Source organism: Sturnus vulgaris, chromosome 3 (genome assembly GCF_052056855.1).
Source record: "Sturnus vulgaris isolate bStuVul1 chromosome 3, bStuVul1.hap1, whole genome shotgun sequence".
Taxonomy (NCBI): domain Eukaryota; kingdom Metazoa; phylum Chordata; class Aves; order Passeriformes; family Sturnidae; genus Sturnus; species Sturnus vulgaris.
In genome coordinates, this window is record NC_142245.1 from 70024718 (window position 1) to 70041394 (window position 16677).

The 16677-nt window shown below is 37.3% G+C and overlaps 1 protein-coding gene across 2 annotated transcripts in view; it reads left to right on the forward strand.

Annotated features, from left to right (window-relative positions):
• The window catches only part of SLC22A16 (solute carrier family 22 member 16), a 30998-nt gene extending 16956 nt beyond the window's left edge, over positions 1 to 14042 (forward strand). For both annotated transcript variants that reach the window (XM_014879277.2, XM_014879278.2), the window contains 7 exons: positions 53 to 529; positions 3036 to 3153; positions 5057 to 5606; positions 7471 to 7598; positions 7994 to 8103; positions 8605 to 8704; positions 13745 to 14042. In XM_014879277.2, coding sequence (XP_014734763.1) covers positions 53 to 529; positions 3036 to 3153; positions 5057 to 5606; positions 7471 to 7598; positions 7994 to 8103; positions 8605 to 8704; positions 13745 to 13957 — 1696 coding nt within the window. In that variant the 3' untranslated portion in view covers positions 13958 to 14042. The remainder of the gene's footprint in view (positions 1 to 52; positions 530 to 3035; positions 3154 to 5056; positions 5607 to 7470; positions 7599 to 7993; positions 8104 to 8604; positions 8705 to 13744) is intronic.
• Positions 14043 to 16677: the final 2635 nt, after the last annotated feature.

Consider the following 16677-nt stretch of genomic DNA (forward strand, 5'->3'; position numbering starts at 1 on the left):
TTTCATGTATAGAGGGCTTTTCCTCAGTAAAATGTTTTCTTTCCCTTTACAGATTTCAAGCATATGTTTATTTTGCATCTGTCTTTCAAGCTATGTCATGTGGTATCCATTACTTAGCATCTGTGTTCATGGCTGTTACTCCTAACTTTGTATGTGGGTTCTCTGGAAATGTGAGTAGTGTTCTTTTGCACAACTCCTCTGCATCAAGTATAGAGGACATCTGGACACTGTGGACATCAACAGAAAATTACATTGTAGTCCAGCTGGAAAATGGAGAAATTTGGGAACTTGATCAATGCAGCAAGTCCAAACGAGAAGTCAGTTTGGATCTGGCATACGAATACAAAGGCAACAAGTCTGTATTTCCTTGTTCTGATGGATTTCTCTATGATGATACAAAGTGGAAGAGCACTGTTGTTACACAGTGGGATCTGGTCTGTGACCGAGAATGGCTTGCAAAATTAATCCAGCCCACGTTCATGCTTGGAGTCTTGATTGGAGCAGTGATTTTTGGTGACATTGCTGACAGGTAAAGTGCCATCCTCTGAAAACTGTAGCTTCAGACTGCAGTAACTCCACGTGCTTCTACCTGTTTTTGTTGTTTCTATTTATTGTGTATTCATAACTACATATGCAACATTCAGGAGGTTTGGATATTGCTTTATTCACACATCTGTGTAACTTTCTTTCTTTTTCCTATAGCATGTACTAATTTTAAAATGTATTCTCAAGTCATTTACTTTAAAAACTTTTTCATACTTTATCATCCATTGTTCTAGGCCTTGATCCCTGAAATTGCCCTGTGCAGCTAGCATATGACTTTAGATTTTTATTTATTTGTTTGCTTGTTTACTTATTTTGACAGGAATAGCAATGTCTCATTGTAATAGGAATGGTAAAACCTGGGAGAAGATTTTCACCTCATTTTTCATGAGAAGAGGTTCCTCATGGAAATGCAGATTCTTATTTTGCAATATGACAAACAGATGAAGGGGTACTAGAAGATTAAAGATTATGTATTTGAAAATCACCTTTCCTAACCTCTGTCCTGAGTACAGCTCAATGGGATTGATGCAAAGGCTTTGAGGGTTTAATCAAGCCCCACCTTCTTAAAATAAACACCTATGTACTATTTTTTCCTTGCTGTCCAGCTGTAGGTTTTCCCTGAAAAATTAGCTTAAACTTCAGTCTCTTGAAAGCCTGTGAACATAAGAGGAAAAATGGGAATGGATGAGCTGTGCTGTAGCTTCACTGATTTACCAGCATGTACCGAGCTCTGTTTGAGCACAAGGAGCATCAGTCCTGCAGGGACTCGACCCGAGCAGTCTCTTGCTCACGGTTCCAAGGCCCATTCCCGTCTTTCTGCCTTGGTTCTTATCTCGGACCATGCACTGAAATCCAGCATCAGAGCTGGACTCAGAAGCAGCAGTGAGCCTCAGGGTGTACATCTGTGGCTGCCTGCCTCAGCTGGCTTTCTCTCTCAATACAAACAGGCGTATTCCTGCCTCAGAAGAGCATCCAGCCATGCCCATCTCTCCATATGAGAATCAAATATCCAAGCTGTGTTGAACTTAGCTTTGTCTTGGGCACTTTCTGTACCTGTGCTTTGCTTTGAAGGCTGCTTTAGAGTTATTTATGTCTTTCTACAAAGGAGCTGGTTGACTGACAGTTCTGTTGGGTGGAGGGTGACGTTTCATCCCACATCTAACAATGTAAGCAAAACAAGGAGATCAGGCGTGTTGTTTTCTGATTTTCCTTCATTAGCACAACACTACAGTGTGACAGTCACAACGTGGGAATGCAAAAGCAATGATGAACTTTTTTGGTTTTTTAATTTGGCTTTTAGAACACATGGAATCAATCTGCCTCCCAATCCCAGGCTTTGTAAAACCGTATTTAATACAAAACCAGAATACAATGCAAACATCTGTTTTGAGTCTCTTTAAATAATTAATAACTTTATTAATTAATATTTGGACATGATTTATAAGGTTATGATTTTATTGTTCTCATTTCCATTAATTCAACCCATGGACAACCAGTTAAGATAATACACACATTCTGAGTTGCAGATTTACAACTGCAGAATTTACAGCTGAAAATTATTATTTTCTGACACATCCTGGCTCATGGGAAATAAGTTTCTGTGTCCCTCCCATTACCAAATAACAGACTTCCCAACAGAAGAGCTCTGACAGCTAAGACTTAATGGAATCTTTTCTGGCAGGGATCAAAGACCAAATCATGATTCCAGGTCAAGGCTGGAGAAAAACAGGAGGAATTTTATTAGAGTACAAAATACTCACAGAAAAAAAAAACAGTCTGAAAGTCCTCAAACTCTCTGTCTAAAAGTAATGTCCTCATATTTGAAAAGCTGTTTGTGTTACAGAGCATTTGTAGATAGAATGTAGTGAATTCCCAATACAGTTTTGTATATCTACTGCTGAAGCTAGTATTTGACATAGTATTTTTTGCCATTAGTTTACATTCTTCCTGAATTTCTGTGGTTTTATATGCATGAATATGTGCTGTCAGAAATCAGAAAATTATAGTGAACTATGTCATTGTCATTTGTTAGAGAATTCAATTTTAAAGAACTGGACAAAGATATGTTACAGAAACCTTTCATCATTATCAAAGTTGGTTGTTACTTTGACAAAAGATGGCATGTGTTATCACAGCTAACTTTTGTCCAAAAATTATTAACATAATGCTCCTTAATATAAAATATCTGAAAAACGGATTTATGTCCTCATAAATAAGAGTAAATTTACCAATCAGTTATGTAGAAATTAAAACTGAAGGTGAACATATGTAATGCTCGCTGCACATTGCTTCCAACCAAGAATTCTGGAATGGAAGTTCCATTCATCCTTCTTCTTGGAAGCTGCAATTACTGACAAATTAATACAGGTAACTAAACCAGAGTTTCTGTGGTGAGTTATTAACTTCCATCTAGGCTCTCTGGAGTTGCAGGTGTATTTCAATAGAATGTTTGTGGTTATTCATGATTTTATTCCTGCTGTGATTTGCAGACTGGGAAGACAGCGTGTTATATGGTTCACAAGCGCTGGTCAGTTTGTATTTGGCATCGCAGTGGCCTTCACGTTTGATTACTACAGTTTTGTGATTGTGCGCTTTCTCCTCGCTATGGTAAGAAAGGATGTTCACCCTGGCCCTTTGTCCATGTCATTTCTTACCCCTTCTCAGGAAAACCTCCCTTTTGTTATTATTTCCTCCCCTACTTCATTATTCTAAAGCCCCGTCTGTTGCACTTATTTCAGCAGAGCAGGGAGAGTCTGAATGTTCTTGGACCACAGCAGTTTTCCTCTTTGAATTTATAGAAAGCGTCTGTATGAAGCAGTGTTTGGTACTTCCTCCATCCCAACCTCTGCTGGACTGGTAATTAAATACCAAGTGTGAGCAGCAAACTCTGGATTCTGCATTGCAGATGCTATTGCATTTCTCCTTATTGTTAGAAATGGAATATATTTTTTCTTAAACGAGCAAACCTATAATAAGTATTATTTTTATCTTTACCATTTTGAGTGATGGAGGAGAGATGCACATTTTCTCTTCCAGGCATCTCTTTGGTCTTTTAAGCTGTATCTGGAATACTGAATACATAGGCAGACATGTTTAACAATTAGATGTTTTATACTGTACTTATGGGTATTTCAGTATATGTGTTTATGCAGACCCACGCACACAATTTTATGTGTGTGTAGTATACATCCAATATCTGACACATATTCAATAGTTATACATAGTAACCAATTTTAAATAACTATTCTACAGCCCAAAGTACATTTTTGAGCTTTTCATTACATAATGCATAAAGAAATTAAAATGCCATCACAAAAAAAAAATAATCTAACTTATTTAACATGGGTTAGATATTTGAAAATATTCCCCTAATTAATTTTGTTCCTGCTGCCAGTGCGTTAGTCAAGACAGGACCTTGTACCTGGAGCTCCCTTTGGCTGAATTTCCTAGCAGGAAAAGCTGCATCATGTCCGTGAGATCTACAGGAGCCCCTCTGCCGACTGCCTTGGCTGTTGATGCCAGGTCCTGTGGTAGTTTAGAAAAGCAAAAAGCTCTGACCAGACCAATGCTGTAGGTTTTATCTGGCCACTGGCATTGATTTGCAAGGTGCAGTCCTAAACTCTAGCCCCGTACCACTGAGGTCAGTGCAGCTTTTCTATCAGTGGGTTCAGAGTCGGAGATTATTAACTAGAATATTGTTAATGGAAAAATTGATTGATCAAAACAATATACTGAAATATTTTCTAGTCTGTATTCTCTAGCTGTGTTTTGAAGTGCTTTAAGATACGAGGAATTTGATGTTGAGATATTTGAGAAATTGAAATATATATATAATGAATAATATATATATATTCAATGAAGAAATACTATTATGCAGAACATGCCAGTAATTGCATTCACTTGACACCATATGAGAACCTGTAATTGTGTATATATATGAGATTCTCTTCCAATATTGTAAAAACTTTGATTTAATGCGATATTTTACAAGGGTATAGAAGGTAATTCTTCATAAATTTTCCTGGCAGCAGTTTTCTGACATGCAGGTTATTAGTAGTCTGCTTAAAAGACAAGATCGAGATTTTCAGAAGTGAGAATTACTTCACAGGACCTCTCTTTCCCAAGCATCCAGTTTGTGATGTCATTAAGGGATCTGATTTTTGGAGGAGAAGGGCTTAATGAAATCAGCAAATTAAGTTTCTTTGCAGGTGTCTCTTGCTGGCTGTCCCCCACTACAGAGAAGCATCCAAATTCACTTCACATTTTAAAATAGTGTCCAGGCAGTCTGAAAGTTTGAGTGCATTTTTTCTACAGCTGATTCATTTTCATGGTTGCCTTTTTTTCTGTCAGTGTGAGACAGGCCAAGGCAGTGACAATTAAGCATACACAGATGTGGAACACTGTTAGCTGTTTGTTTTTACTGCTGGTGCACAAGGAGAGTAGAAACAAACCTCACTGTTTTTTGTTTTTTTTTTCCTTTTCTTTTCTTTTCTCTCTCCCACCCTCCCAGGTTTCAAGTGGCTATCTGGTTGTGGCTTTTGTTTATGTGACTGAATTTGTTGGCATTAAAGCACGAACCTGGGCTTCTATGCATGTCCATGCTTTTTTTGCTATGGGAATTATGATTGTGGCACTCGTGGGATTTTTGGTTCGGACCTGGTGGGTCTATCAGATATTTCTCTCCATAGCAACTCTTCCCTTTGTCTTGTGCTGCTGGATGCTTCCAGAAACACCTTTTTGGCTCCTGTCAGGGGAAAGATATGAAGATGCACAAAAAGTGATTGATACAATGGCAAGATGGAATAAAGTCAGCACTCCCTGTAAAGTTTCTGAACTATGCTCAGTCCAACAAGATGATCTAGCCAGTGGCAGAACGGGTGATGATGATACATCCTCAACAAAGAAGCACAACATCTTAGACCTGTTTTGTAACTGGCAAATTGCAAGAAGGACCATCACAGTCTGGCTGATCTGGTTCACCGGGAGCTTGGGGTACTACGTCTTCTCCCTCAGTTCTGTCAGTCTAGGAGGCAATGAATATTTAAATCTCTTTCTCATAGGTAAATATTTTTGTACCTTATTCTGATAATGACAGAACTGGAACATAACATTTAAAAATGTCTATAGATTTGACAGCAAATTTTTTACTTTGTTCATTCAACTGTGAACCTTGTTCGAAAAGTTTCTTGCTAACTCTTCATAAAGTTGACTAACACAGGAGAAGTATCAGTCACTCCAAATTTCACTGTATCTGAGGAAAAAAAATAGAATTTGTTGGTGCACAGAATTCTTCTCTGTCTGTCTTTCTGATTGTAAAGCCATATTCTGGCTTGTCTTTTCTTTGCCCTGGAAGCTTATAGCAGATCCACACAAACACCAGAGGAATCGGACAAGCAACACAAAATTCACACAGCTCTGTTAAAGGCACAAACTAGGAAAATGGGAGAAAAAAAGTATTCCTTTTATCACTTAGAGATATATTGAGTTTGTCTGTGTAGAAAACAGTCATAATTGTGAGAAGGAAGTAGTTTTAGTTTTCTACAAAGTGTATTTTTAATTAAGTTGTAATACTCTTTTAATTGTATCATTCTGGCCGTAGTCTTTCTTTGGCATGTAAGTTGTTTTTAAAGGCAGCTCTGTGCATTCAAGGCCTGATCCAAAGTTTGTTAACACCAGTGGAAATATTCCACTGACTTCAGAAGACTCTAGATCAGACATGCAGCTCTGAGCCAGTGAAGAATTAAATCATGTGCTTTGCTTTGTCCAGCTGAGTACTCTCAATGAAGTGAATGTGACTGATCGTGTACACGGCTCACAGAAGGACTGGGGCTCTCATTATCCCAGTTTGTTTTGTCATGTGTTACAGTGTATTGTTAGACTGATGTGTTGAAGAGTGGGAGCTGGTATTGCACAGATAACTAAACTGCTATCGTGGAGTACACTGTACCCACCTCTTCTAAAAATATTTTAGCAGACTAACAGACACCGAATAATTACAACCTGCTTTTTCCAACACAACCCCAAAAGATTGTTTCCTGATACTGTAGGTGTATTGACATGCTATATGTACTAAATAAAGGAATCCAGGCTGTTCAGGGCTGTATGTTGTGTTCTTCCTTGCTTTTACAATGGACATAGTAGCATTCTTCCTGAGCAAATTGGCTTAAAACATGTCCAAACTGGCTTTGGCTCCGTATTATTTGTCTAGGGGCAAATCATGTTTACACAGTGCAAACAGATCTAGCCAAATGCCAGATGCTTTAGAGCGGAAGTTTTTCTCTGGAAAGAAACATTAGCAAGGAATGATCTGTAGTAAGAGTGGGATATCGTAAGCCCTCTTTTTTATGGAGAAGGGAGAAAGCTGGAACTGCACTCTGTATTAGTGGGACTTAGAAAACTGGATGTGGACAGACCTTTCTTGCCTTTTACTTTGGGATGATTTTGAGCTGATGCTGGGGGAGGCACCTGTGGCTACTGTTCCCTGTCTGGGTGGAAGCTGGCAGATCCTGAGAGGTGTGTCAGTGTGGCACTAGCAATATTCCCTGTGGGCACACTTGAGCTGTTAATGTGAAAATACCTGAAGGAGAAGAGCAGCAAATGTAGAGCTTTCAGACAGAAGAGTCAGTGTCATAGAAACAGAACGATGGCCTTGCTCTTTTCTGTAATTTTCCACCCCAAAGAGAACTGGAGCTGCTCTGTGCTGTGAAACCTGTTTCCCTTGTCCTTCTCCACTCCCACTTCTGTATTTACAGAAGTCTGTTCTCTGCTGTCACACTTTCTGTAACCAAATTAACTAGCCCAACACACTGGTTGTCTTTGGATTTTACCCCCTAGATCAGATAAATTCCTCATAAAGAGGAAGTTACAGTTATAAGATGAATATGTGTGATCATGACTTAAACTGAGATAATTTCATACTGACAGGTGCTGTGGAGTTGCCTTGCTATATCATTGCTTGCGTTGCGATGGACAAACTGGGAAGGAGAAACACACTCATTCCGTTCCTTATTTTAAGTGCACTGATCTGTGTTTTAATTATGTTCATACCTCAGGTTAGTCATGTATGGTTGGAAGTGTTCCTATAGCAGAAATTGATTTTAAAGGCTCTTAAAGTCAGTAGATGCAGCTGCTCTTTCTAAATCATAGACTAGATAATTAAGGGCTGGTTTTAAGTTGCAGCTGCCAGTCTAAGATAGATTTCTGTATTTTCAGTACAAGTTTCACTGCCATTGCTGGAGTCACACATAAAATGCTCCCAGGGCTTCAGTGAACCAGGACTGTTAAAAAGTGATATGAAAACTAGTAACTTATTGAGCAATTTTTTAAAAAGCAAGCAATGAGTATTGCTTATTGTTTAAAGAAGTGTCACAACTTTTGAAGAATGTAAATTTTGTTTGGAAGGGTGTTATTTTCTGGTGATATATTTATTTGTGCTCTCTTTCAATAGGATTTCAATATTTTAATTATCTTAGCAAATATGGCTGGAAAATTTTCCATAGGCGTGGCATTTGGCCTTATATATCTCTACACAGCAGAACTGTACCCAACAATTGTAAGGTAAGAACTTTTGCCAGTTAGGTATTTTTCATTAATTTGATGTTATTTCATTCCCCTTGTTATTCTGCACCAGATCCAGCAGCTCTTGGCATCAATGCTGGTGATCTGAAAGACTTGGGATGGGATGAGTTCCTTAGCTGCCTCAGAGCTGTCTGGAGTTTGGCTGTACCATAGTTTTTTATTTATTTTGTGTTCCATGTGCATTGATAGGTTCCATTGGGGAACTAGAAGAATACTCAATACTTTCTTAAACATTTGTTATGCCTTTCTTATAAGTTCTGGTTATTCATCCTGTGATCTGTGCTGAATGATAATTATATTTTAAATCTTAATTACAGAAGCAGCTGAATGTCACTACAATATAAATTTACATTGGCATAGCAATATCTTCCTAGTGTAATTGCTTAAAGACATAAATCCTACTGATGTTTTAAGTGTCTGTGCATTTCTAATTATTTCCTTTAACTGCCAGAATTCTTACTCAAATTCTTTTCTGTCTAGATCACTTGCTGTTGGAAGTGGAAGCATGATGTGCCGTGTAGGAAGTGTGGTTGCTCCTTTCTGTGTATATCTGAGAAGTGTTTGGATTTTCATGCCACTTGTAGGTATTTATTTCAATGGTGAATGTTTTTTGAAAAGGTGTATGTGTCACTTGTTTTCTCTTTAGTAACTCACCAAGTGTTTTTCACATAACAAAGGAACTAAAAGATGAATGCTCATTTCAAAAAGAAAATTGAGTAAGCCATTCTTGTTTGAAATTTTTAAGTCCCAAAGGCTAGTCACCCCTTATTGTTAAAAATATGCTGCTAAAGCAAAAGGGAGACTTTGAATCACTGATATATTCTGAAAAGTTTTTATGATGGAAGACGGAAAAAGATTTATGCTCTGAATCCTAGTATAAAATGGATAAAAATATTCTGCATCTACCATGTAACCTTTAGAAAGTGTCATAGTCCAGACTTTTTGCAGTCCAGCAGTTTTTGACCATGCTCCTGATTTAGTTTCACTTTTTTTTTCCAAAGGCATAGTTCTTCCATTCCTGAACTCACCACAGGTGGCTGGATTTTCTTACATCATGCCTTAACATTTTCCATGGCTTCTTTGGGACATGGCATCTTTGGAATAGCCTCCCAAAAGATCAAGGTTTTGTGTTTACTATATTTGGTCTCCACACCTGTGCCAAAGCTCCTGTTCTGTGTTTTTCACCATAACTGAATGAAACAATTAATGGATAGTGAAACAATTAATGAGATAAAGAGAAAGAAATGGTATATTGATGAGCTTCAAGGTGACTTTGACAAGCAACAGAACCTTGTACTGATTAAGCACATCTTACTTTTTTTTTGGGTAACTCCAGGTCAGGTTACTATTAGTTGTTTTTTTTTTTTACCACCAGTTGACCCGAAAATGAGAGGTGGGACCATTCCTTTGTGTATTTTGGGCATTATGTAGTAGATCCAATTTGGACAAAATATTTCATGTGTTTCCTTGTCACACATCATTCAAGTTTCTTCATTGCATTTCTGTTAAGAAGTATTTGCTGTTTAGAAATCCTGCACCAATTCAATCAATTTTTTTCTCCTGAAGGATAAATTATGCCTATATATGTAAAACCAGATGGAATTACAAAGTTTGTATTAAAGCTTTAAGGGAAGAAATGTTTATTAATGATTTAAAATAGTTTGAACTCTTCCAAAAACCCCTTAGAATTCACTGTGACTAGGGCACTGCTGTTATACGTAGATTATACAAGTCGCAGTCAAGAAAGTGAAAGTGTAATGGGATATATCTTTAACCTGGATTCTTAGTCAAATTTTATCCACCAAATTGGAGTTTCCTAAACAAGGGCATTGTGTCCCTTTGATTTGGCGACTATAAAATCTTTAACTATAGATGCTAGAGATTGTTTCAGAGAATTCTTTTGAGCTCATTTCATTATTTAAATTAATTCTTTTTGGTTGTTTTCGATGAAAGCTAAGATGATGAAGGAGACCACAAACAAATTTATTTCTTCAAGTTCCTAAAAATGTTTTCTTTCTTAACAATATCTCCACACAAACCAAGATATGATCCCAGAAAAGACAAAGAAACATTTACACAGCAGAGAGTTCATGGGAGAACATTTCTTTTTTCCTCTTGTCAGCATTTTGCCTTTACTGGATGAAATAAAATTTATCTGTGCAGAAGTGCTGCAGTTAAACCACACAAAGGGGAGTGCTCAAACATTTTGGAGAGTGGTGCAAATGGCAGTATAAACACAGGAATTATTTCAGCTATGAACAACTCTCAGGATAAAAAAAGTATCCAGAGTTTTTGTAGAGTTGAGTAGTAGTTCACAGTGAACATGTTTCCATTATTAGCTCCTGTTATAGAGCATTTGTCAATTTATTAAATAGGCTTGTCTTGAGTTGGAGCACAGTGTGCCAAGTCTCTGGTCAAGTAAGTGTTTTGGAATGGAAGTGAAATCAAATGGATTACATTTGTAAGTAAACTGATACACATCACCCTGATCTATTGCAAACATTGTTGAACAGTTACTACTGCTATTTGTTTGGCACTCTGCCTCATGCACAGCTATGCCACCTATGAGTACTGCAAGCATCTTATTTGAGTGCCTATAAATCTTGAATAACTTGCAAAGTATGTTTTTCATGTGACAACTTTATAGAGAAAGTGCAGTGAAACAACTGCTCTTTATATAACCTATTTCTGTTTCTCAGCTGTTAAGAATTATGTTGCAATAGCCCTTTAAGGGGCTTGATTTTTCTCTCAGAAAAAACATAAACTAGAAATTTAAAAAGCCCACACTGGTGTTAATAAATGAATACAAATACCCTGTCAACTACTATCGGTTTTTCATGTCAAAATATAACCTTTTTTGTTGAAGTAGGAATTTTGTCAATAAGGTCACATTTTAGATTGGTTAAGAGCCATCAGATGTGAACATAAATATAAATATAAAAAGGAGGCTATAATAATAATTTGTTCTCAGAAGTAAAGGTATTATTTTGTAGGGATAATTAATTCAAATTATCTATTGTTCTGGAGTATATATATCAAGTCCTAGTCTTAGGCCACTGCAGAATTATAAATGTTGTTCCAGAAAGGGAAGAAGACATAAGAAAAATGATGGTAAACATTTTCTGAAGGTTTCTATGGTATCTGTTAGAAGCTTCTGGTTGTACTGAAGTGTTGGGAACACTCTAGGGGTTTGACTAAGCAGAAAGTCAGATTTCAAATTAACACCCTGAAAACACAATGCATTTAAGCAGGTATGCTTATCAAATTGACTTCAACATACTAAAACATACTTAAATACCTTGTACAATAACACAAATACCCTTAATTTGTACACATAAGCATTTGAACCATATCAGGAGAACATTTTCTGATACTGAATTATGTATTTAAAATAGTAAATACGTACATACAAAATGCACACATTTGTAGTGAGCAAGCAAAGGGCTAAATTATGTCAGATGCCTTATGAAGAAGTGTGCCAAGATTGCAAAAGAGTTGCTTTTACTAAATGTGAATCACTTCATTGGTAAGTGTAGCTACTGCCCTTGAAAAGGTAGATGACATCTGAGAAGTCCTTGAATTAATACACTGTGACTTAATTGTTTCATGCTCTGTTGTAGGAAATACTGGAAAATGCTTTGAGGGTCAGAGAGAAGGGAAATGTACTGAATTACTCAACATGCAGCAGCTTTCACATGGAGGAAAAAAGGAAACTAACATGGGATGAAATAGAGTTATGAGAGCTCAGACGAAAAGGCAGGAAAGATGGTGGTGTGTACACTTAGAGAATAGTGACAGTTCTCAGGGGAATGAGAGGTAGGTTCATGAGGAGGGAAAACATGAGAAGAATGCCAAGTGTCTAAAAGAATAACAAGAAAGACACACATATTCAAAGCACACAGTGTTACTTTAAGCTTGTTCTGTATCACTAGTGACCCAGTTCTCATACATTCCAAATTTATGGGTGTCCATAAGATTCAATATCCTTTACACACCCCAATATCCTCAGATAGCTGCCTTGTGTCAATTCATCCTATCTTTCCAGGACAGAAAATCATGTCTGAATAGCAGAGAAGAAATTTGACACTCAGAGATGAGATTTTAATATTTTGGAATATATTTTAAATATCACTCTTGCCACATATGTCTAAAAGGATCTCGCTCAGTTTGTGCCATTTCCTCTAGTCCTATTACTGCTAGGACTTTTTATTTTATTTTTTTTTAACTTTCATGGTAAGACCATGACTTTTATTTTCACTGTAGTTTGTAGTATTTAACAGTATTTTTTTTGTCTGCCTCTACATTTATTGCAAATAGGAGGGTATGCAACAGTGTGCCTTTTGCTTCTCAAAAGTATACATGAGACAAACTGTCCTCTTTTTTTTGGAAGGGAAGAGAAGCAAGACCAGCATGGTGCATGGGCAGGCAAATAACACTGTTCAAGGTTACAGTAAGGGAATTCTGATTTTAAAGCACCTTTTTGACTTAAAGTCTGGCTTAGCTGCAGATGGTAGCTGGGCAGTTCTTGTCTCAAACTCTGTGTGAGAGATGTAGGCAGTCTCTCCATGAACATTCCAAATGTTCTCTCTCATCCTTGGAAAGAAAGCATTAAACAAAGAACAAACTTCAGAATCAGCACAGGGCAAGATAAAGATAATACAGCATCAAAGTTCACAGTCACAGAATGGAAAAACACTGAGACCAAGCACAATGTTCTGTGTGAAAGCTTTTCTATTCAGGAGAGAATGGGGTCATTTATAACCTGGTGTTGGAGGACTGTCAGAGGTTTAATGGTGTTCTGTACTCCGAGGAACAAAGTGGGAATTGGTGTCATTGAACAAGACAGAGAAATATCTATGTGAAGGGAATGTGAAGGGAAAGAGTAGATATTCCTGGAACAAGTGAGTGTTTCTCTACCTACTCCACATTATCCTGATCCTTGCACCACTTGTGGTGTTGTGGAATTGTGTACACCATGGACAAATCCAAATGTGATCCCAGTGCAAATGTCAGCAGATGCCTACACACCTAACACTTCTTTGAAACTGAGTTTAGCAGTTGAGAGAGCGAGTCGAGAGCTAGCTCATCATCTGCTGAAGAGCTCTCCTGAGCACACATGTGCACTTTTGTGGCTCTGGGCCAATGAGCCATATTGAGAAATTCCAATATATCTGTGTAGAGAAGGAACAAGCACACAGGTACAGGTACACAGGAGCTGGAGTGTGAATTGAGATGACAGGTGACAGGGAAATTGCAGCTCTGTGAACATGTCTGTAAAAATAAATGTATGCAATCCTAGAATCAGTTCTTAAATACATGCCTGATACTGGAAATACCAAATGAAGGTAATATGTATTGTTTACTCAAACAGAATTATTCCTTCTTGCACTGTACTGATCCCTTGTGAACAAAACACTTCCTCATTCATTAATTCTGCTGCATAATCTTTTCATTTATGCAGCAAAAAAGGCAGATCTTTTATACAGCAACATTTAAGACATTTAAATCTTTGTTTTACAGTTCCTTGAGCTTTATTTTAAATTTACTCTCAGGCAAGATCAAAACTATAGATAGCTTGAAAGAATTATCTACCTTTACAGCTACTGTTTATTTCTTCCAGTTACTTGTTGGAATCATGGCTCTTCTGAGTGGAATATTAACCATAATGCTTCCAGAAACACTGGGAAAACCATTGACTAATACTTTGGTGGAAGCTACAGAAATGGGAAGAAACAAGAAAAGCTGTGCAGAAAAGACTCCTCCAGCACATAGTGGTGCAGCATTAGAAAAGATAGAGATGTTTGGTCAAGAAAGAGTCAGCACTGACAAATAAAGCAGCAGCAAAAAGTCTGTTCCCAATTTTAATCACTATCTAATTTATAAGATCTCTGTATTCAAGAAATGTGACTGTCCTATAACATCTGTGCCTTTTACTTTGTATTCTGTCTTCCCTTTTCAGTAGAGCAATTGTATGAAACCTTTTCAAAGTGACTGAGTTACTGCAGAAAATTTGACAGAATTTCTAGATCCCTTGTCAAATTTACCCAGACTTTAAAACACCTGTCTGACTTGTTGTGACCAGTTGGAATGATTGCTCTAAATGTTGAAGTCTACCTGATTACATGTATGTAAAAAATATGCCAGTTCTTTGCTTCACATTTTCTGCAGTTAGATTTGTAAACCTACAACAAAGTGCCCTGCCTGGTCTCGTCCTGTTGGAGCTCCAGTTATAGGCTTGAGACTTCAGAATGCAGTAAACTCTGTCACAATTCAAGAGAGAAGCCTTAACATTGCATCAGGTCATATCAATTTTAAACTAATTTATTTTTTGTTTGTTTGTTTCAAGTTTTCTACTAGAAATGGTGCCATTGCTAACAAAGGAGAGTATTCTATGGCACAGCTTCTGACTGAAAAAATAATAAGTTTGCAAAATGTGCAAATAGTTTGTATATTCATTCTGTTGAATGGCAAATATATTTTTATTAAGGGTTTAGAAAAAAAATGTTCACTGGATCTACTGCTGTTTTAGTTTAGGTAAAACTAAACTGCCTGATCCTATTTAAAATCATATTCATTCCAGACCATTATTTCAGTGCTCCCTTTCTCACTAATTTCAGCTCAGATCTAGCATCAGAGTTTTCATAACTTCTAAGAGCTAGACCAGCAACTTTGCCAAATGCCTCCAGCAAGATCTTCTTAGTCCTCAGTGGAAAAGAATAAATGGCATATAGCTCTTATTCAGGCTCTCTGCACAGAAGTAGATTGAGTTATTAATTTTTTGTAGAAATGGTTTCCATTCACCATTTTTCTCATAGATCAGCTGTCTATAACTCATTTTTTCCTTATTATATCACACAAAACCGGTTAGAAAAATATTATTTAAAAGATGGTAGCTGGAGGACACTGATCAATAGAAGAGTTACTAGTAGTAGTTTTAGTCAAAGTGTCAAAACATCCCACTGCTGCTACACCTCATGTGTGCATCAACAGTTATTGTTGGTGCAGTGGTTCTGCCTTATGACTCTGGACCATAGAAAACTGATAGATAGAAATGCATCATTCTGGCTGCTTCTTTTATGGCTTTCTCCCACCTCCCCTTTTTTCAGTCTATCTGTAGAACTGGGGATTTCTTCCTTGTCTGAGGATCTGCATCTCCTTTGCTTGACCACCCTTGGTTTGAGGGGAGCAGCACAGGAACTTCTGCATGTTGAGGTTCGGACAGCCCTCTCTTGCCTGGGTTGTGTGAATTCAGTCCTCCCTAGTTTGAAAGCAGTGTTTTCCCATCTTAGGCCCCTATTCTTATGGCATGGTCTCATCAAAACAAGTCTTCTTTGATCTTTGCCATGTATCCACTCAAAAAGATATCTATATTACTGTCGATGTTCTATATGCTGTAGAAATTAATGGCCACATTTTTCAATTATATCTGCATGGTTTTATTAGTTTAAATGACTTCTGAAACCAGAATATATCACCTTATAAAAGATTTTATTCTTCACTGGACTGTCCTAGAATTTGGTCCTGGTATTAGGATAAAATAATATCCTAAATTAGGATTAACATGCTTTGAAGCAAGCAAAAACCAGTAAATTTAAGTTTAGGGAGTTTCTCTGAGAGAATTACATAAAAAACAGAAAGGAGTCTTTATGCTTCTTACAATTCTGTGGGTGTTCCAGTGTTTGCAGAGAAAACCTCCAAAAAGACCTGCATAGAATACTGTGGCTTCTGTCCAGATATATGAGTTCAGCAAAAGTACTTAACCTTCCCCCTGTGAGTAATCCCATCAAAATTCTGAAAATGACTTGAATACATACTTTGATGACTGAAGATAGGATTACTCACATGCTGTGGTTTTTTATTTTGCTGAAGAGCAGATCCAGTATTCTTCCACTGCTTTCAGGTCCCCTTTCACTTCCCAGAGCAGAGCAGAGCAGCTCTCTTTATCTGCAAGATCTACTGCCAAACTCTCTTTGCTTGCCCTGCCTTAAATAAGGGTTTAATCATGCTAAAAAACCACCATCATGCAATACACCGAACAAGGAATTAAACTGGTACTATCTTGCCTTACAACCACCCTCCCCACACACAGAGATCCAAATTCTTTCCTTATTTTGGGGTTCTTTCACACTGATACTCTCTCTTTTAACAGTACATCTATCTTAAAACTCACTACTCATAACTTTTAGGAATAGTCCAGTCTATTTCTAACAAGGTACTAAAGAATATTTATAATTTATTTTTCTACTTCCTTACCTTCTGAGTAACTGATTTGGGTCTTACCCTGCCAAGAACAGCCAATGCATATTCATTCCATTGGCTTGAGGGATTCAGGACGTGGTCATCTGTAGTCAGTACACATAAAGAAAAGAACAGAAAAAGTTAAATACACAATGATACTGATACAGTTTACAACTAAAATTTACTATGATTCTAGACCACAATGTAGCTTGATGGCGTTACCCCAAAAACCATTTCCTCCTGTCACTAAAGTCAGTTGGTATTTGGTCTTTGATTCAAGTGACTCCTGAATTTCCCTGAACTAATGATGTTACT